This window comes from Podarcis vaucheri (genome assembly GCF_965113315.1).
Source record: "Podarcis vaucheri genome assembly, chromosome: 10".
NCBI classification, from domain to species: Eukaryota; Metazoa; Chordata; class Lepidosauria; order Squamata; family Lacertidae; genus Podarcis; species Podarcis vaucheri.
Genome location: NC_138748.1, coordinates 51,132,614 through 51,153,765, shown reverse-complemented (window position 1 = coordinate 51,153,765; position 21,152 = coordinate 51,132,614). Strand labels below are relative to the sequence as shown.

General features: G+C 43.5%; 1 protein-coding gene across 2 annotated transcripts in view; it reads right to left on the bottom strand.

Annotated features, from left to right (window-relative positions):
• Window positions 1-20,689, bottom strand: part of GNPTAB (N-acetylglucosamine-1-phosphate transferase subunits alpha and beta) — a 47,302-nt gene extending 26,613 nt beyond the window's left edge. Inside the window, exons 1-7 of one of the 2 annotated variants that reach the window (XM_082240378.1) lie at window positions 20,397-20,689; window positions 18,190-18,275; window positions 9,565-9,684; window positions 8,100-8,141; window positions 4,680-4,885; window positions 2,679-2,743; window positions 1,929-2,063 (exon numbers count right to left, since the gene is read on the bottom strand). In XM_082240378.1, the coding sequence (XP_082096504.1) occupies window positions 1,929-2,063; window positions 2,679-2,743; window positions 4,680-4,885; window positions 8,100-8,141; window positions 9,565-9,684; window positions 18,190-18,275; window positions 20,397-20,513 (771 nt within the window). In that variant the 5' untranslated portion in view covers window positions 20,514-20,689. Of the gene's footprint in view, window positions 1-1,928; window positions 2,064-2,678; window positions 2,744-4,679; window positions 4,886-8,099; window positions 8,142-9,564; window positions 9,685-18,189; window positions 18,276-20,053; window positions 20,170-20,396 lie in introns of those variants that run through there. The other variant, XM_082240379.1, reaches the window with a different exon arrangement.
• Window positions 20,690-21,152: the final 463 nt, after the last annotated feature.

Sequence of the window (21,152 nt, the reverse complement as noted above, 5' to 3'; positions counted from 1 at the left end):
CTCAAGAAGGGCATAAGCTTGGAATATTTATTTTTAGGTCACCTTTGCAAAACCTTGGACCAAACATTCATAAAGATTTGAAAAGAGGAGGGTGACACCTAGTGGCCAACTGCCGATTTCTACGCAGTGTTGCAATTTCGGACTATGGCATTAAATGAAACAAATTATTTGTTTCAACGGTACCAACTTTTTCTTCCAACTTCCAATGCCTTGGATTGGAACTGGATTGGATTTCTTTTCTTACAGAATTTCATTGTTCTGCTCAAATGCAAAATTTAAATTGATTGCAAGACATTCATTCCATCAATCCGTACCATTAAAGACTTCTTTAAATCAGGCAGAAGACCAGCTTGAGGCAAGGATCAGAAGGTGCAACAATATAACAGCTAAATAGGCACTCAAATAATCAGACTTGTATCCAGTTTTGAGAGCAGAAACACAACATTACAGTGGACGCTCGGGTTGCGAACCCATACCCGTGGGTTGCGATTTGGCGCTTCTGCACATGTGCAAAGAGTGATTTGCGCAACCCAGCCGAAACCCAGACGTAACCCGTTTGAGTACTTCTGGGTTTTGGCGGTCCGCAACCCAAAAAAACACAACCTGGAGCGTCTGTAACCTGAGGTATGACTGTTCTTGGGGTTTAACTACTGCACTAGGGAACAATTTAATAGAAGAGCTTCCTTGTAGTAAGGATTTAACAAAGGCACCTGAGCAAGGATAATGGCTGGGATCCAAAGAACTACACACTAACGTCTGGGTGCCTAGGGGCACTTTGGGGCTGAGTTTCTCAAACATCAGCCTATCAGGCTACATACCACTTTTGAAACCAAAAGATGCTTGTAAGATGGCTCTGCTGTTCACAGAGTGAGGAGGGTGGGGAATACCAAAATCCCACTGGGATTGCCCAAGCTCTTTAAGTCATTAACTCACAAAAAATGATGCAAGTAGGTGCACAAATCCTATATAAAGGTTATATCTGATGTGCACGCATATGGCTCTTCACGCAGAGCACGTAGGGCATGCATGCAACTTTGAATTCCGTCCAACCAGCTGTGTGTTGACCAAACCAATTTTTTTGCGAATTCAGTTTAGAATAATGCAGCAAACTGTTTTGCAAAGCACGTCAAGGATATTTATAGGGCTAATGCAAAATTGGGATATGCAGGTACGTAATTTACATTTCCAGTGGCTTGTAATTCAGGGTGCCAGAGCTCATAGAATTGTGGAGCTGGGTAAGGTCTTGGGAATGTACACACCATACATTTAAAGCGACCACCCAAAGGATCATGGGAACTGCAGTGTGTTATGGGTGCTAGGAATCGCAATTCTGTGAGAGGTAAGCTACAGTTCCCAGGATTTGGAGCGGGGATGGTGCTTTCAATGTATGGTGCATATGTAGATCTAGACCAGGGTCGGCAACCTAAGGCCCATGGGGCACAAGCAGCCTACGGGGGTCGTTTAATTGGCCCTTGAGCCGCCCGCTCGGCGAGTTCCTGTGCGCTGCACTAAACCGTCACAGCGCGGCGCAGGGACTCGCTTCCGTGGTACCGGAAATCACACCTGTGCAGATGCTGGAAGTCGCAGGCATGCGCAGGATCCAGCCCACAGAGGGATCTCCGCTGGAGTGAACCGGCCCCAGCGAGGTAAACCTTGCCGACCCCTGAACTAGATCATCCTCTTGGATTTCCTGCCTCAAGCAGGCCATCTCCATCAGAATTTTTAGTTTGCAGCCAAAGTTTTCAAATCAGGATTTGGCATCTTTTGAATAACCTATGAGACTACTACAATGGTAAATGAATACAGTAACAGCACAGGAGAAAATCATTTTGATTTGCGTGCAAGGAGAAAATGATTTTTAGCAGAAGGTTTACTCCATTATTCACAATCATCTGCTAGATTTTGCTCTTATCCTAGTTGACACTTACCTGCTTTATCTTGGAAGCAAGGTTTTCGGGCAGTTTTGCTCTTAGTTGATTTGTCTCTTTGAATGTAAGTGGAAATCCTTTGAGGAAAACTAAGTCTTGCATTATTACTAAACCAGGAACTTCTTTGTCTGTAGTCTGCAAGTAAGGGAATTTATTATTTACTTAATTCTCTTTTTAAAGGACTAACACTCCCCCCCCCCATTGTGCTCCCCAGGGGAGAAGTCACGCTTTTAGCATGAGAATTTTCCTTACAAGCTATTACAGCAGTTATGGAAATATTACAGAAAAACAAAGAATTTTTAGAAACAGGGCCTTGCATCCAAGCAAGGATCCAAACTTTCTAGTATATATAAAGGTAAAGGTACCCCTGACCATTAGGTCCAGTCACATACGACTCTGGGGTTGTGCGCTCATCTTGCTCTATAGGCCAAGGGAGCTGGCGTTTGCCTGAAGACAGCTTCTGGGTCATGTGGCCAGCATGACTAAGCCACTTCTGGTGAACCAGAACAGCGCACGGAAACACTGTCTACCTTCCCGCCAGAGCAGTACCTATTTATCTACTTGCACTTGTCGTGCTTTCGAATTGCTAGGTTGGCAGGAGCTGGGACCGAGCAACGGGAGCTCACCTCGTCGCAGGGATTCAAACAACCGACCTTCTGATCAGCAAGCCCTAGGCTCTGTGGTTTAGACCACAGCGCCACCCGCGTCCCTTTCTAGTATACATACCAACATCATTTTAAAGGAACATACCAAATAGCCTCTCCACACTGCTTGCTTGCTGCTTTCCTTTAACATCTGAGAATGGGCATCTTCGGCTGGAATGTTCAATAATTCAAATCACAGGTCAAAACTTTTACAGAATTTTTGCAGCAATACACTGCATAATTTGTAAATAAAAACTCTTTTAAGATCTCACATATACTTGCTATGGGACACTTTGAAGTTTTCTTTACAATCCAGTGCTATATAAATTTTATGAAATAAATATTTTTTAACAACAACACTGCAGAATGGGGATAACTTGCCCCCGAATCATCAGAGTTGGTTATTTAATTTCAAAGCCAAATGCAATATTTGTTAGCCAATGGAAGAAACAAATCACAATGCCACAGTCCCATAATGAGGGGTTTTCTCTCCATCAGCTATTGCCAACAGAATAAGAAGTAAGAAAATACGTTTTATCTGGAGGGTGGGACCTTTAACAAAATGTTGCAGTATGAAGGATTCCAGCAGCTCCATTTAATGTCCCTCCCTCCCTCCCTCCCTTTTCCAACACTCTCTCCCCAAAGTAAGTCCTCACTGGGCTATTTTGTGTGGATTAGCTACGGGGCTAAGTTCAAGGTGCTGGCACAAATGTCAGCTTCGCCCTTGAGCCAGTGCCACCAACTGGGCTCAACCACTTCCGCCCCGACTGTGCCAGGCGAGCTGGGGTAGCACTTCCAGAGACCTTCTACTGCAGGAACAGGTCTAAGTGCTGTGGATTCACAACTCAGAGCTGTGAGCACCGAACTCACTTCCAGAAGACAGCCGTGCACAGCAGAGTATAGCAGAGCATAAATCACTTGGACGACAGCACTGAAGAATATCTTCTTTTATTCACTACAGCTACTGTACTATACAAACTATATACAAATGGAGACGCTGGAATGCACTGAGTGTTACAGCTGCTTTCTGCAGCGACCTTATCTACACAGAGATAACACTCAGTCTCCCCTTTGAAGTGAGGCTGGAGCGGAATAAGTACTGGAGCACAATCCAGCCCGTCCTCTCTGGAAAATCAGCAGATTCTTGCAATGGGAGGGGTGAAATCTCCTCACAAAGTCCTATGCTACTTGTGACCAGGATACCTAAAAGACTGTTTCAACTCTTATATAGTCATCTGATTACTGTGCTCTGCAGATAATAACCTCCTACAGATACCATATTGTCAGGCAATCTGTTCTATATGACCTAGGAATTTGGCCTTTAATGTGGCAGCACCTATGCTTTGGAACTCAATCTCACATATTATCTTTTGGGTGCCTATTGAAGACCTTTCATTTCCAACAAGCCTTTTAAGTAGAGATTTGTTTTATCCCAGTGCCTCTGTTGGACACGGAATTGCTTTTAATGTTAAAATTGCTCTGGGGTGTTTTATGGGAAGCACTTCATAAACAAAATAAAAATAAATACAACTACCATCTCCTTGTGTACAGACAAAGAAGATGCACCCGTGTCTCTGTGAGCAGCGTGTCTCAAGGGACTAGAAAGGGAATCTGAACAACAGGCTACGCAACCCCTCACCTCATCATGAAAGCAAAATGCAGAGCACTGAGAGAACAATTACAACATGGTCCACATTTTGCCCAAGGCAAAACCTCTCTGCTGCTGTTGTTGAAAAATTAAGAAACTAACAAATTATTCTCCAAATAAAGTAAGTGGTAACGTCATGTTATTTTTATTAAGGAGGCACCACCAACACCGATATTTTTGCATATAAACTGGGGGACACTAAATCACTACGTGTACATATTTCTCTACATATACTTAGATCAAGTTTCTGGAACATTTAAGGGGGGGGCCTTATTTTTAGGACACATTCTCCTCTGCCTACTAAGTTTATCTACTGACATCCTTTAATCATTGCAACAACAAGAGGAGGAGGAGAAGGAAATCCCCTAGAGAAGAGTCCCTTGAAACAGCAGTAATCCTATGGTAAACTAAAACCATATGTTGCCAATTAGTGGGAGATGACTTAAAATAGATCCTTACCTTCTTTAGAACTGTCAAAAACAACTACAGTAACGTTGGTGGAAGGGTTCTTTGGCTTGGCAACCAGGAATATATTGTTGGCAGATCTCAGCAGGGGATAGACAGAGGGCAGTTCCTTAAGAGTGATGTTGCTCCGCAAAGCTGGATCCAAGACGAGCATTGGCACTTTTATGCAATGTGTCAGTAAACACTCCAGTTGCTTCTCACTAGGATCAAGACAGCAAAAGTCAGGCATACTCTCAGGTTCAAAGCTGCACGTGGCTATTCAGCTTTGACTAGCTTTTGATAAAGAAGCACACACACACCCCAATGGCGTTGCCTGCTCTCTGTTTATTCATATTTTGCAGAAATATATCCCAGGTCAAATCTATACTTAAAGTAATCATTTCTTTAAATATTTGTCATGTGTCACAGTATACTACAGGGGTTCCCTGTGGCCCATGAGCTTCATTCAGGCTGTCCATGACGTTTCTGTAGATAGGAGATAGCAGGTCCCACATATTAAATATTCATATTGATTTTTAAAACTGATTTTTATTGCTTCTTTTATTTCTTATGTATTGTATTTTATTGCATGACAATTTTATTTCCACCATACAGGGCACTGAAATTACAACGGGCAAAAAAAGTTATTAAGTGATCTGCCAAGTCCCTCAGCCATTTTCAAGTTTTCCGGGGTGGGAGGACAACTGCTGTATTGCATACAGCCTTTCTAGGTTGCCCAGCCTGATATAATACAGAAGCCAGAAATAAATGAAGTAGAAAGCAGTCTATGTTCTGTACCATGAGAGCAATTTGGCAGCTGCTAGTTGGGTTTACATGGGCCTTGTTGCTCACCTCATTAACCTTTCTCTTACAGTTAGAGGTAACAATGAAACATGTCTTCACATTTTGAGGTTTTGTCCGTATGGTGGACATCACCCATATTGCTTTAGGTGTGTGTGGATCATTGGGAATAACCACAAAAGCCTGATTTTTGAGTGAGCAGATAGGGAATGAGGCAGAAGGCCTTCTTGATAGTTGTGTCCGCCCTGTGGAACACCCTCCTATCAGATGTCAAAGAGATAAACCATTATATGACTTTCTGTCGACATTTAAAGACAGTGCTGTTTTGGGAAACTTTTAATGCTTGAAGTTTTGTTGTATTCCTTTATATTTTGTTTTTTTAAATATTTTTATTGCTTTCCAGGTACAGATATAAAGTCAGATATAAAAAGAAAAATAACAGAAAGAAAAATACAGAAGAAAGAAATAGAAATCCATCTTTCAAATACACTTTTTCATCACCAACCGGACTTCCCCACGTCTCCCCCATCCTGCATTCTTTACAATAAAGATATCAGCAAATTATTACCTTGTTTCATGCATTCTTTTGTACTTTTAGAATGATATATTTTAAGTCTAAAATACTTATTATCAATTTACTTTTGTCCTAAATTGGATACAGTGTTGCTTTAAACTTTAGTCTTTTCATAGTTATAACTTAGTTTCCCATATTACCAAAGCTTAGTTGCTGAAGCTAGATTTTCCAAATCATGCAAATTCTTAAGATTCATATAGCTTGTAATATTTTTGTAAATAGTCCTTAAATTTTTTCCAGTCCTCCTCCATTGTTTCTTCTCCTGAATCTCGGATTCTGCCAGTCATTTCTGCCAGTTCCATATAGTCCATCAATTGCGTCTGCCACTCTTCCAGTGTGGGTAAATCTTGTATCTTCCAATATTTTGCAATGAGAATTCTTGCTGCGGTAGTTGCATACATAAAAAAGGTTCTATCCTTCTTTGACACTTTCTGGCCGACAATGCCCAAGAGGAAGGCCTCTGGTTTCTTGGGAAAGGTATACTTAAATACCTTTTTTAACTCATTATAAATTGTTTCCCAGAAGGCCTTCACTTTTGGACAGGTCCACCAGAGGTGAAAGAATGTCCCTTCAGCCTCTTTACATTTCCAACATTTATTATCAGACAGGTGATATATCTTTGCAAGCTTGACTGGGGTCATGTACCACCTATATATCATTTTCATAATATTTTCTTTCAAGGCATTACATGCCGTGAATTTCATACCGGTGGTCCATAACCTTTCCCAGTCTTCAAACATAATGTTATGCCCGATATCCTGTGCCCATTTTATCATGGCTGATTTGACCGTCTCGTCCTGCATGTTCCATTTAAGCAGCAAGTTATACATTCTTGCAAGAACCTTAGTCTTTGGTTCTAACAGTTCTGTCTCTAATTTCGATTTTTCCACCTGGAATCCTGTTTTTTTGTCTAATTTGAAAACCTCTTGGATTTGAGCATAATGAAACCAATCTTGCACCCTATCCTTTAATTTTTCAAAGCTCTGCAACCTCCAATTGTCTCCAATTTTTTCTATTATTTCCCAATATTTTGGCCAAACGGCTTCCATATTGGGGTTTTTTCGGGCCTTAGCCTCTATTGGTGACAACCATCTCGGGGTCTTGCTTTCTAATAAGTCTTTGTATTTAGTCCAGACAATAAATAATGCTTTCCTGACAATATGGTTTTTGAACATTTTGTGAGTCTTTACCTTGTCATACCACAGATATGCATGCCATCCTAAAGAATTATTAAACCCTTCCAGATCTAGGACATCAGTGTTTTCTAACAGAAACCAATCCTTCATCCAGCAGAGGGCTGCAGCTTCATAGTATAACCTTAAGTCTGGCAGGGCAAATCCCCCTCTTTCTTTTGAGTCAGTTAATATTTTAAATTTTATCCTGGGCTTTTTGCCCTGCCAAACGAACTTAGAAATATCCTTCTGCCATTTTCCAAAACATTCCACTCTGTCCACAATCTGTAGGGTTTGGAACAAAAACAACATCTTTGGCAATACATTCATTTTTATAGCAGCAATTCGACCCAACAAGGAAAGTTTCAATCTTGACCAAATTTCTAAATCCTTTTTAACTTCTGACCAACATTTTTCATAATTACCTTTAAATAAATTCAAATTTTTGGAAGACAAATTAACCCCTAGGTATTTCACTTTTTTTACCACATTTAATTCTGTTTCCTTCTGAAACCCATCTGTTTCTAAAGGTGTCAAGTTTTCCCCCAAAACTTTAGTTTTTTGCTTATTCAACTTAAATCCCGCCACCCGATTCCTTTATATTTTGTTGAAAGCCACCTAGAGTGGCTGGGGCAACCCAGTCAGATGGGCGGGGTACAAGAAATAAAACAAAACAACAAAAATAATAATATTTTAAAAATGAATTATTTACTTTAGAACATGAGGAAAAGTGTACCAGTTTTGTCCTACCCCTTGATCATGGCTATTTTAAATGTTACTTCACTCACTTGAAATTACAGTGTTAGTTAAGGTTCACACAGTAATTAATATATTGATAGTTGAAAGCCTCTTAAACAAAAAACATGAAACACCTATATTATTTCTTACCTTTTCTTAGTTGGTTCAGTTGTATTCTTTCCAAGAATTTCCCTAAAACACAAGTAAACGCATAACTATTCAATCCCCCCTGAATTAACATATACACCCAAAATGCACACAGCTTCTAGTTACTCTCATCACCCTGTAGAAAGTAACAGAATCTCAATAACGTGAGTTTTTGCACACAAAACCCAGAAGTAGCAGAATATGTCACAGCATCAAACCTCTCCCATTCATACCACCTATTAGGACACAGAAGCAATTCAAGCAGAGGTGCTTCAGTTAAAGAACTGAGAGCCATGTCCGATAAATCTACAGGATGAATGGCCAATTTAATTACATCCCCACAAATGAAGGCTGCTGAAACACACTTCAATATGGCAGCTTCCCACAGAGAGCATAAGGCCTGCAAGCAGCTAACCTCAAGGATTAATTGGACTGTGGCAGGGCATGAATGTTTACGTTGGCTATTGTTGCAGAGACTCTCAATCGAACTGGACAATCCATGAAGCAAATTGATTACAAACTTTGTGATCCTTGCAAAGAGCCACAAACGCATTGAAGAGTTTTCCAGCAGCATTCACATGACACCATAACATTGCCTTCCAGATGCTTCCAGATGTTCATAGCATCCTTGGTCATTCTATGAATCCAGGTGTTGCTATAGCCTCTATATAGTTCACTGCTTGGAGCACTCTGAACTAAGGCAAGAATCAGGGACCCTCCTCTTTAGTGAGAACAAGAAGACTTTCACAGTCGCACTGAAGCCAAGTGGTCAGGGCCAGCTGAACATACAAAACATTGTTTTCATGTTACCTGCTTGCAAGAATTATTGGCACCCGAGAAAGCAAAATGCCATGCCCCTGATACAATACTCTCTGAAAAGAGAGTCTTATATGTGGGAGATGTACATGCTGCAGATATGAATCAACTTGCTAATCTCCCACATGCAAGTCCTTTTTCAAATACTACACCAGAAGCACAAAACAGGTAACATGCAAAATTCTCTAACATGAAGTATCTAGATGTTTCCTTCCAATTGACACTGGATGGGCAAGAACAGAAACAGGTAAGAACAAGGATAGACCAACGGCAAAAGCCAATCTTATGAATTTATTCACCTGCAAAAGCCTATGGCATTTTAGGGAGGTTCACTTCCTTCTGGCAAAACTTTGGGCTGCATCCAACCAAGTCCTACTCACAGTAAACCCATTAAAATTAATGGGCCTAAGTTAGCAAGTCTCTACAGCTGCAGCACATGCTGTAACCTTCCAACAGTTTGACTTCACCCCCAAAGGCGTGCTCCTCTATGGTCTCCCAAGGCAGATGGATGCCAACCAAGTTAGTCGTGTTTATTAGTTTCAATGGATCTACTCTGAGTAGGACTAAAACTGGACACAACCCAATTGTTTTAGTTTTCTTACCTCCAGCCAGGGCAGCTCAACATACTGTGGACGCAGAGAAATGTTCTTACCTCATCACTCTCTGTTCTTCCTCCATCTGTTTCCTCACTTGCTGCAGTTCCCTGATCAGCTCAACATCTGTGCCATTCACCCAGGTGTACACCACATCAATAGGCATTGGCAAGCAAAGCCTATAAGAGAAATCCCATTAAGAGAGAGAAACCAGCTCAACCTGTCCAGGCTTAAATTGAAAAGCAATTCACAGCAGCACAGATTGCGTTCGCCTGCAACCAGTCAGTTGAAACTCATGAGTTTCAAATGATAAACTTGTTCCATTATTTCTGGCATAATCAAAACATTCAGTTAAGCTTTCTTTCTTCATCAGCTTCTCATTTTTAATCAATGTGCTTCTGCATCACCACACATTAAAAATACACTTACTCTGGTTTACACATTAAAAATACATTAAAAATATTAAAAATAATGTTTACACATTAAAAATACACTTACTAAACTAGACAGCATCTTAAAAAGCAGAGACATCACCTTGCCGACAAAGGTCCGTATAGTAAAAGCTATGGTTTTCCCAGTAGTGATGTATGGAAGTGAGAGCTGGACCACAAAGAAGGCTGATCGCCCAAGAATTGATGCTTTTGAATTATGGTGCTGGAGGAGACTCTTGAGAGTCCCGTGGACTGCAAGAAGATCAAACCTATCCATTCTTAAGGAAATCAGCCCTGAGTGCTCACTGGAAGGACAGATCCTGAAGCTGAGGCTCCAATACTTTGGCCACCTCATGAGAAGAGAAGACACCCTGGAAAAGACCCTCATGTTGGGAAAGATTGAGGGCACAAGGAGAAGGGGATGACAGAGGACGAGATGGTTGCACAGTGTTCTCAAAGCTACAAACATGAGTTTGACCAAACTGCAGCAGTGGAAGATAGGCATGCCTGGCGTGCTCTGGTCCATGGGGTCACAAAGAGTCAGACACGACTAAACGACAACGAAAGAAAGATTCTTAAAACTTGTAACTTTTTATGTTCTTTCCTTCCAATGACCCTTCATGCAGTATTTCTCAAACACTTATTTTTGAGTTTGGCTCCCCATTCTTAAATGTATAGTGCTTTTAGAGCAGGAGATACATAAATAAAACCTACATCTACCATACTAACCCCCCCCAAAAAAAAACACACACCTCTCATAGCAGATTGTGCAGAGCTCCTTGCACAGGGTCGTATGTGCATGCAACCCATTGCTGTGTGCAAAGATCCATGGAAGAGGCCACTCATGTCCCCCATTAATCATAAACAAGATTGGGATTATAATGTGGCAAGTGGGGAAGAAGGTCACCTCAACAAATCCAGCATGGATCTGTTAGGCTCCTCTGCTGCAAGGCATTTAATCTATGGCTGGTGTGGAGAGGAAGGTCCCATCTGTTTCAGGAAGCCAAAAAGTTTGTTTCCCTCTTCTAGGTGTTCCATGGTCTTCCCCAGGGTTTGACAACCACAGTCTTAATTCCAAAACTCAGCCCTTGATTCAGGAGTTCAGATCCTAATTTATAACTCTGGAAAACTCTTATGAAAAGTAGGAGGGGGGAATCACATTTTCTGCTCAGACATCCTGCCCAAGTTCAAAACCAGTATGGATTTTCAAACTTAATGTAACATTTTCCACCTATGGCTTCTGTCGAAACTGTTCTAAAAATACTTATGCGGAGGAAAACAATGTGTCACAACCAGCCATTCATGATTTATTCCAGCTATGTCATTGTTTGTGTTAAATTGGCCAAAGATACATCCTCACTGTCTGTTTTTCCTGACTTTGCCACAGCCAGACCCTCTGCACACCCTGTTCTAACACACATAGTACCAGTTCACATGCAGTCCCCCCTGGTGCCTATGATCAGCAAATGTCCAGGAAGGGAATTAGGGAGGCCTCATTCCTCCGCCCACAGATATACAAAGGAAAGAATGTTAAGAGTAGCCCTACAAAGGTCTATCGAGCCCAGCATTCTGTTCCCACAACAGCCAATCAAGGAAGCCCACAAGCACAACAGATCAGTTCTGCTTATGATCCCCAATATTCCAAGGAACACCAGAGCAAGCCTATATGGCCATCATGACGAGTGGCCACTGATAGCCTTATCTTCCATGAGTTTGTCAAATCCCCTTCTAAAGGCACCCATGTTGGTGGCAATCGCTACCACTGCAGCGAGTTCCATTGTTTAACTACTTTGCAGTGCGATAAAGTGCTTCCTTTCATCTACATGTTTTGTACAAACCACAGCATGCTGTTGCCCCTGGACCCCCTTACAAACTGTCCATCATTTGTTTGGAGCCAAAAGAGCACACAAATGGCATTCACTGGCCCCTGAATGTATGCAGGTACATCTCTGTTCATACTAAATAATCTACAAAGCGAGGAAAGGGGGCTATGAGGGCAATGAGGGGCATTCTGTGGGGCCTCCCAAATTCCCCATGTCCTAAATCAGGCTTCCTCAATCCCGGCCCTCCAGATGTTTTTGGCCTACAACTCCCATCATCCCTAACTAGCAGGACCAGTGGTTGGGATGATGGGAGTTGTAATCTCAAAGCATCTGGAGGGCCGAGGTTGAGGAAGCCTGTCCTAAATTATCTGAGATCCAGTTTACCACATTGGATTACATGTACTTTGTTTTCCTGTTTACCAATAAATAATGTGTGAGAGTTCAGTAGATATTTAATAAATATACTTCATAGGAGTAGTTGCCTTTTTAAAAAAGTTAATTATGATGCCTAAAGTTGTAAAAGTTAATTCTAGCTTCAAAACTGCCTGGTTTGATTGGCTTTATATCCATTCGTTTGCATCTACTTTTGCAGTCTTAGAAAAGGAAAATCTCCTATCTCCATCTCCTATCATTGCATGAGGATTCCTTTCAAGACCTGCTAACTAGATGGAGAATATATGCACTCAGAACCCTGCATGAATTGGCTTACAGGTGAATCTTTTCCTTGCAAGCTTGCTGTTGCAACATTATTAAAGTCCTGTAACACGCGTGGCAATGGTTCTGCAACACCTTATTTTATCTTACAAAAACATAGTCTACTGGGATATTCTTAATACCCTGCTACACCCCAAATTAGCCGTGCCTCTTAATGATAAATAACAGATTTTGTTCAGTAGCTGGAACATGACCCACACAGCTGTATAAATGGAAGGTTTGCTTTGGCCAAATAACAACAGTTTTTTCGAGAGCTGATCCAGATGGACAAGTGTCTCAAGTTAAATCGGGCATCCCTAGAGTGTTTAATTTTAGTTAAGGAAAATTAAAACATTTATTGTGTCTGCCCAATCCTTGAAATGCTGGCAAGCCATCCTAGACCACCAATTATCCAAAAACAATTTATTTTTAATCATCTGGCTCATGCAAAGAGACTGGCAGACACTTAGGACACAAAGGAAGGCATGAGACAGAAACAAATGGAAATTCCTTTCAGTCTGGTGGCGGCAGCAGATTTAAATACTGTTTCTGATCAGGAGGCGGTGCTGACAGATATGGAACAAAAGACGGCTCTTGAAGGGCTCCATTATTTCCTCTTCCAGAAGGTTAGGAGAAGAGCACATAGCTCTTCAGGAAAGAGCCATAGCTTAGTGGGACAGAACCTGCTTTGCCTTCAAAAGGTCCCAGGTATAAACCCCAGCATCTCTAGGTAGGGCTGGGAGACACAGTTGCTCTAAACCAGTAATGGCCCCCAGTGGTTTCTAATCTTGCCCCATCAGTCATTTAACCCATGAGGGCCACTACCCTGAACCCACATCCACCTGTCAATCTGTGGACATCACTTGTGATGTCAGCTGAGGGGTAGGAGGGTTCAATTCAGTGCTGTTCCCAGCAGGATTTAACCTCAGTTTGATAGCTGACAATTGGAAAGTTAAAGTCTGCTCAGTTTGGATGTGAGTACCTGTTCCCTCCAGGAAACAGGAGTACACAGTCAAAGGAAGCATGAGAAAAACCTGTATACCTGTGATATGAAAATCCAAACATAAACTGCGAACAACCCTTGAGTGGAGATTATGGTTTACAGTGGTGCCTCGCAAGACGAAATTAATTCGTTCCGCAAGTTTTTTCTTCTTGCGAGTTTTTCGTCTTGCGAAGCACGGTTTCCCATAGGAATGCATTGAAAATCAATTAATGCGTTCCTATGGAAACCGCCTTCAGACCAGGTCCGGGGACAGTCTGTCCCCCGACCTCTTCTGAAGGCTGGGGGGGGGGGACAAGGGCTTTTCTTCCCACCGCCAGCCTTCAGAAGGCTGTTCTGAAGGCTGGCGGTGGGAAGAAAAGCCCTTCTCCCCATCTCCCGCCCCGCAAGCTCCGGGGACAGGAGGGCTTCGCTGCCGACCGCCAGCATTTTAAAAGCCCCCGCTGTCCCGGGGCGATTTTAAAATGCTGGTGGGTGGCAGCGAAAGCTTCGCTGCCGCCCCCCAGCATTTTAAGATCACCCGGGACAGCAGAGAAGTCTCCGCTGCCCCGGGGGCTTTTAAAATGCTGGCGGTCGGCAGCGAAGGCTTCGCTGCCGCCCGCCAGCATTTTAAGATCGCCTGGGACAGCAGAGAAGTCTCCGCTGCCCCGGGAAGGCAGGCGGGGGGAGCAAAGACTTTTGCCCCCCGCCAGCCTTCAGAACAGGTCCAGGACCTCTTCTGAAGGCCGGCGGTGGGCGAAAGTCTTTGCTCCTGACCGCCAGCATTTTAAAAGAGGTCCCCGGAGATTTCCCTATGGGCTTTCTTCTTGCGAAGCAAGCCCATAGGGAAATTCGTCTTGCGGAACGACTCAAAGATGGAAAACTCTTTCATCTTGCGAGTTTTTCGTTTTGCGAGGCGTTCGTCTTGCGAGGTACCACTGTATAATAAAAGATCTGTTTCATAGCAAATTCTGAGTTGTCAATGTCAATGATGGGGCAAGATTAGTGTCAATTTTATTTCTATACAGCCTTTCCCTGTTTTATGTTTACTGTGCTGCTTTGTCAGTCTGATGAATTTGCACAGAAAACCTTATTCCATCCTCTCTTGGCTACAGAACGGACCAGGACAATCTCAGATTAAAGGAGGCATGTGAGCCCTTCTCCAAGTCTCCCCTTTTCACTTGGGCCAGCACTGCTTTCACCCAAGCATAAGTGTTATTTCAATGAGCTGTGAATGCTCCCAAATTGTCAGTGTTTTGAAATCTAGGCTGCTGAAAGCCCCTGTGTTTCAAAAGGCATCTACACTCTCCATCAATGCATCTCCCAAGGGGCCAGGCAAGATAACCAAGGCTGCAAAGCTAGCCACATGTAAATTCCACTTAAACCCACACTGAACAAATTTAATTGCTCAGCTCAGACATAAAAATCACCATCACAAGAACTTTCTGACATAAGAGCTGTTCAGAAATGGAAAAGACTTCCAACAAGAGGTGGTGAGGCTCTCCTTCCTTGGGAGATTTTAAAGCAGAGCTATTAATCAAATGCCACTAGCTTCCAATGTCAAAGGCAGCCTCTGAACGCCAGCTGCAGCCACAAGCAGGGAGAGGACTGCTGCCTTCAGTTCCTGCTGATGAGCTTCCCACAAGCGTCTAGTTCAGGAGTAGGCAACCTAAGGCCCAGGGGCCAGATCCGGAAATCACCACGTTTTTACATGAGTAGAATGTGTGCTTTTATTTAAAATGCATCTCTGGGTTATTTGTGGGGCATAGGAGTTCGTTCATTATTTTTTTCAAAATATAGTCCGTCCTACCACATGGTCTGAGGGACAGTGGACTGGCCCACAGCTGAAATAGGTTGCTGACCCCTGAATCTAGTTGGTCACTGTGTGACTCTTATGATGTTCTAAAAAACAAACCAGGAAACCAGTCTCTGCAGCTGCCACTTGTCTAAAGTACTGGAAGAGGTGAAAGAGAGGTACAGGTTGTTCTCCCAGTTCTCAACTCTTCCTCCATTTCTCAGCCATAACAAATATTCCCAATATTAAACATATAATGAAGATGCTAATACCCCAAGGTGATGTTACGTTCTACACTGTATTTTTCAGATATATAAAGATACTGTTATGTACAAGTCACGCAAGCAGGAAGAGATAGGTCACTGCAGCCAACTGAAATATTAAGACTGATAACATCAGCCACATCCTCGTTTGGCTGCGGTTTACAAAGGGAAAAAAAACCCTATTCACCGTTCTTCAACAATGAAAATAAATACTTTACTTGGTAGACAGGAGATATACTAGGAGGTAGACAGGAGGTATACTATACTGTGAGTGCAAGGTATATCTGGGGATTTAAAATGTCTAACATTGATTATATTTTCTGTGGAGAAGAATTACCACAAATGTTTCGTAGCAACATGACCTCAAAGACTACATCCTGCTTTCAATGAAGATTACCTTTCTAGACAATTTTCCTGCTTTGCTGAAGTTTAGGGAGCCGATGCAATCGCGCCCAAATTTATTTTGACTAATTACTTCAGAAAGAAAAAGAAGCTTGAGGATCACAATATTATAAATGCTAAAAACTAATTTAAAAATTCACAGTTACTTACACACTGTGGTTCGGGGGGGTGTATTAATGGTTGTTTGGAATTGAGGTCAAAAGACAGAAACAAGTGAGTAATTTTTATGATTCAAACTCAAACCCAGCATGACTATGACTTCAACACAATCAAAACCAAATTAGTGAGCTATGACACATTTTACTGTTCCCATTTACATTCTTCTATTCCAATAGATTTCCAACAAAGTAGTTAAATAATAAGGGGGGTGGAGTTGCAAAAATACAGTAGGAGAGATATGGCCATATGGATGAAAGAGAAAAGGCAGGTGGAAAGTGGAGCTGCAGAAGAGAGAAATTGTTTCAGAAATGAGGTTAGGAAGGTGAAAAGGGAAGAAGAAAAGTTTGGATTTGATATCCCACTTTATCACTACCTGAAAGAGTCTCAAAGAAGCTAACATTCTCCTTTCCCTTCTTCCCCCACAACAAACACTCTGTGAGGTGAGTGGGGCTGAGAGACTTCAGAGAAGTGTGACTAGCCCAAGGTCACCCAGCAGCTGCATGAGGAAGAGCGGAGATGCGAACCCGGTTCACCAGATTACGAGTCTACTGCTCTTAACCACTACACCACACTGGCTCTCCGGGAGCTTTGTAGTTGCACAGAGTGTGTTGAGGAAGGTCTAGAGCAGGGCCATGCATGGCCCGAGGGCTGCATGTGGCCCTCAATGCCTTCTTGGGTGGCCCTCAGCTATATTCAGCGCTCAGCTTTGGGAAGGTGGTGTGAAGGCTCTCCTGACACAATCCTACAGTCATCCAGCCTCCTTCCGAAAACCTAGTTGTAGTGCTTTCTCAGCTTTGGAAAGGAAGAGGGACGATTCTAGGCCCCTTCCAGAGCCTCGCACCTTCTTCCCAAAGTCTGGCACCTCAGTTATCCGGCTTTGGTTAGGCATTAGAAGGGCTCTCTCTCTGCTTTTCTGCAGGACACAGTAGCATGCAGCCTGCAGGTTCTATGCTTAAGTACTTTTGCAGCCACCCTGCTCTAGGGGGTTATTGGGGGTGTTGGCAAGAGAAGCAAATAGGAGGGCTGAGCCCCCCCAATAATACAATATGATATTGAAAATCAGATGTAGCATATACACAACTGACTACCCAGAGGTAATGGTGTATCCATTTTATCTATCAGGTAGCCTGAAGCTTTAATTGTTGAGATGAGGGCATTGCAATCAGACCAGCTGCAACTACAAACTACAAACACTCCTTCTTTTATCCTTGGCTCTTAGGGACAACATACTATTCTCTGGATAGGATGACTCATAGATCCTCTGCACCCCACGGCACCTCCAAAAACTGTGGAGAACTCAGGGGAAAGTCTCACACAATGTGCTGAGCTTAAAAACAAGCAAAAGTTTCCGCCTGCTCCGAAGCTTCAGTAGAACACAAGAATCCTCTGCCACTTGCAGAGGACTTGGGGTGCAGGGACTCCCCTGAAGCATTAGGAAGGAGCCGTGTGAGTCTCTTGCACTGCTTCCATCTGCTTGAGGCTCACAGAAGATTTGAGGAAGTGTGTGTGTAAGTGATGCCGCATCACGCCAAAGAGCCTGAGTTGAGGAGCAAGCCCAAACAGACAAGATGCAATTCTCAGGTGGATTTAACCATCAGTCTCTCTTCTTCACTGGGAACTTTGGAAATTGTAGTTCTGTGGGGGGAATACACGGTGTCCTAACAACTTTCAATACCTTTCACAAACTACTGTTCCCAAGATTCTTTAGGGAAAGCCATGACTGTTCAAGATGGTATAATACAGTTTTAAATGTACAGTGCAGAAGGGACAATAGATACAAAGACTGCACACTTATATACAGGTTCAATGGGAAAGATGAACAGAATATCAAAGTGGCAGCCAAGCATTTGGAAAAGTTTTATCGCCGTTTTCTGCAACCACACTTTTTCTTCTGCATTCTCCTCCACATCATCAGAAATCTGATTAATATATAGACTGTAGGAAGGAAGGACAGAAACATAGCAACACGCAGGCAAAGTTGTGGGCGCTTTCCCCCACCATCGAAAACTGGTTCAGCAATGACAGCTTGAAGGTGGGGAAAGAACGGGTTGTGCAAAGGTTAAACTGTGCTACTGTTCACCAATGCTTTCACAAACACAAGGAAGGGGGGACGACTGCCATTCTGGATCCAAGACTTACCTGTTCTGAAATGATTTCCCAGCAACGTTGTCTCTATAAGAGTCAAACAAAACATGATACTGGTCCCGACTCCACTCTAGAACAACCTACAAAAGAAGGAATATCTTATATCATACCCTAAAATGGTGATGCATTAGGTTGACATTTAAAATAAGTGGCCCTGATCTTCAGGTGGTAGTACAGGGCAATCCCAGGCTGTCATTATTTTACAGCAGTGAGTCGATCATATACCAGAACTTTAGGTTTGCACATTTAAAGAAGATTAAAGCATCCTTCCACCTCACTGCTGTTTGGAAAGTGACAAGAAAATGCATTTTAAAGTGTGAGAAGAAAGAATTGCTAATGGGATGCAAACAAATCAGAATGAATGTGCAGTAAACATGTCATCTGGAGAGACCAATGTAGAAAGAAGAGCAGGACCACTTACACTTTAGCAAGGAATAAGTTAATGTTTGAGTTCCCTCCTACTGAAAAGATTTCTTCCAAGGCTACAATCCTAACCCCACTCACTGGGAGTAAGCCCCACTGAATTCAACAGGACTTCCATCTCAGTAGACATGTTTAGGATTACACTGTAAGAAGAGCAAAGCTTAATCTGGTTTTTCCTGAAATTCTCCATTTTACTCACATAGATATGCAAACCTCAAGAGCCGTTCCAGACCATCCAAGCTATGTTGAAATTGTTTTTAGATGACTAAATTCTTTTTTTACATCCATAAATTTACAAAATCTGCACAACTTGTCAGACTCAAGGACTCAATGTTCACATCTTATCTCACTTTCCCTCCCTTCCCCTGTCAGAAAGATAAATCAGATGCCTCAATCCCACAAACTATTTTAACATGAAGACTTTATGTTGAGAACTAGGAAACAAAGGTTTGTTGCTGTGTTCTTAGCTTGTTTAAGCTAAGAACATATGTTATTAAGCACATTGTTCCCCACTGAGGCCCAACACTGGAAATAGACAATAAGATAAAACTGACAAAGAACAGAGCAGGAACACATCAGATCACAAGATCTGCATGAACACAGGCATCAGAAACTGTCAAGATACGGAGTAGTTCCTCTGCAAGTATCACATGTATATTTTGGTGGAGTGGCTAGCACTATCTCAGGCCCATCTATTAACCACAGTCTCTGCTGACAGCAAGTTTTAGTTGCCACCACTCACCAAGAAAAGGGACAAGTACACACACATATTTAATGCTGCATTGTTTTTAACACTCGATTGGAAGCCGCCTAGAGCGGCTGGGGAAACTCAGCCAGATGGGCAGGGTATAAATAATAAATTATTATTATTATTATACATTTTACTTGTTCTTCCTCCAGCTGCAGTCACCCTTCATTATTCTCCTTGGCGTTCTCCACCTCTTTGCTTCACTCCCAACTGCCCACACAGCAAAGCTGCCTGGGTAACATCATAAAGTACTGGGAATGATCCCTACTAGTGCCTTGGCCAACCTGGTGCCTCCAGAAGTTTCGAACTACAATTCCCATCTGCTCCAGTCAGCACAACTATGCCTGCTGGGAGGGGTGATGGAAGTTGTAGCCCAAAACTTCTGGAGGAATAGAATATGGCGGAAGAAGAACGCTGGGAGACTGTAAGAAACTGTGCAGTAGGTAATGTGGGCTATGAATAAAGAAAGGAAGTATAACAAATGCAAGGAGAAATCCAGAGAAAGGCAGGAGGAATGTAGGGGGGTGGGCGCAATATAAATGAGGAAAAAATGACAATTAAAGAGTGGCAAGGGAAACGATGTGCGAATAGAACAACGGGTGGGAGCTTCAGGAAGATGAGAAGGGCGCAGCACGTGCTGTAAATAAAGTTTCTGCTAAAACCTACGAGTCTTTAGGAGTAACATACCTACCAGGCCGAAATCCAACAGGCTGCGATCTTCCCGACACAGGAGATGCAATGAAGGAGAAAATAATTGTGCCTGTAACGCAGCTGCTTAAATGCAGGGGAAAGGAAAGATGGCGGGGGGCGGGGGGACTGGAGCGGAGACGGGAAGAGGAAAACCGGGACTGTCTGTCACATGCAAGGTGGGAAGGAGGGAGGGAACCCTTTGCAGGATTTTAAGGGACGTGCAGTCGGGAGAAGGATCCTGGAAGTGCGGCTGAGGGAGGGGATACTTGGGAGGGCTGCAAACAAAACAACCCCCCGGCTGGCGGCTGCTCCGGAGCGGGCCCCGCAGGTCTCCACTCACCTCTCCGAACTGCAGGGCAGAGACGATCATGAGGACGATGCCTCCGAGGCAAAGGCAAGGCCCATACCTGTGGGAGAGGCAGGTATAGGTCTGTCTCTGCAGGAGCTTCAGCAGCATGACCCGACGGCCACCATCACCCTACAAGCCCGCCGCCGGTGCCCACCTTCCTCTCTTGCGGCCGGCGGCCAATCCGAGCAGCAGCAGCGGCAGCCGTCGCCCAACCCCGCTGCCGGGTGCATCCCAAAGGCCGCCGCTTCCGGGATCGGGCTCGACGGCGCCATCTACGGAGCCACGGCGCCACCTTCGGGCCTGCAGTTGCTGCAGCGGGCGGGCGGGCGCCGCCTCCTACTCTCGCTGCGCGTTGCTCCGAGCAGCAGCGTGGAGAGTCTCCTTTTCTGCCCGGGGAAAAAGTCATGTGCTCGTCGGTCTGTTTTGCACGGTCTCGTGACCGCTGGCTAAAGAAAGGCCTTCTTCCTCGCAGTCTTTGAATTAAACAAATCAGTCTAAACCGCAAACGCCGCGTGCAGGCCTGCCCAGCCAAATGCAAGCGTTTTGAAAACAAGAAAAGGTTAAAAGGGAGGGGAGGGCAGACGCGGGTATGTCCCGCTGTCCGTTCTCTCCACACACCCGTGTCCCTTGGTTCTGCCTCGTAGCGCTGCTAGGGTTCTTGGGGCACCGAAGGAAGCTGGAAAGTGGGACGATTCAGTACAGGCAAAAAATGGGGGGGGGGGGCACGTATTCACACGGCGCGTGGTC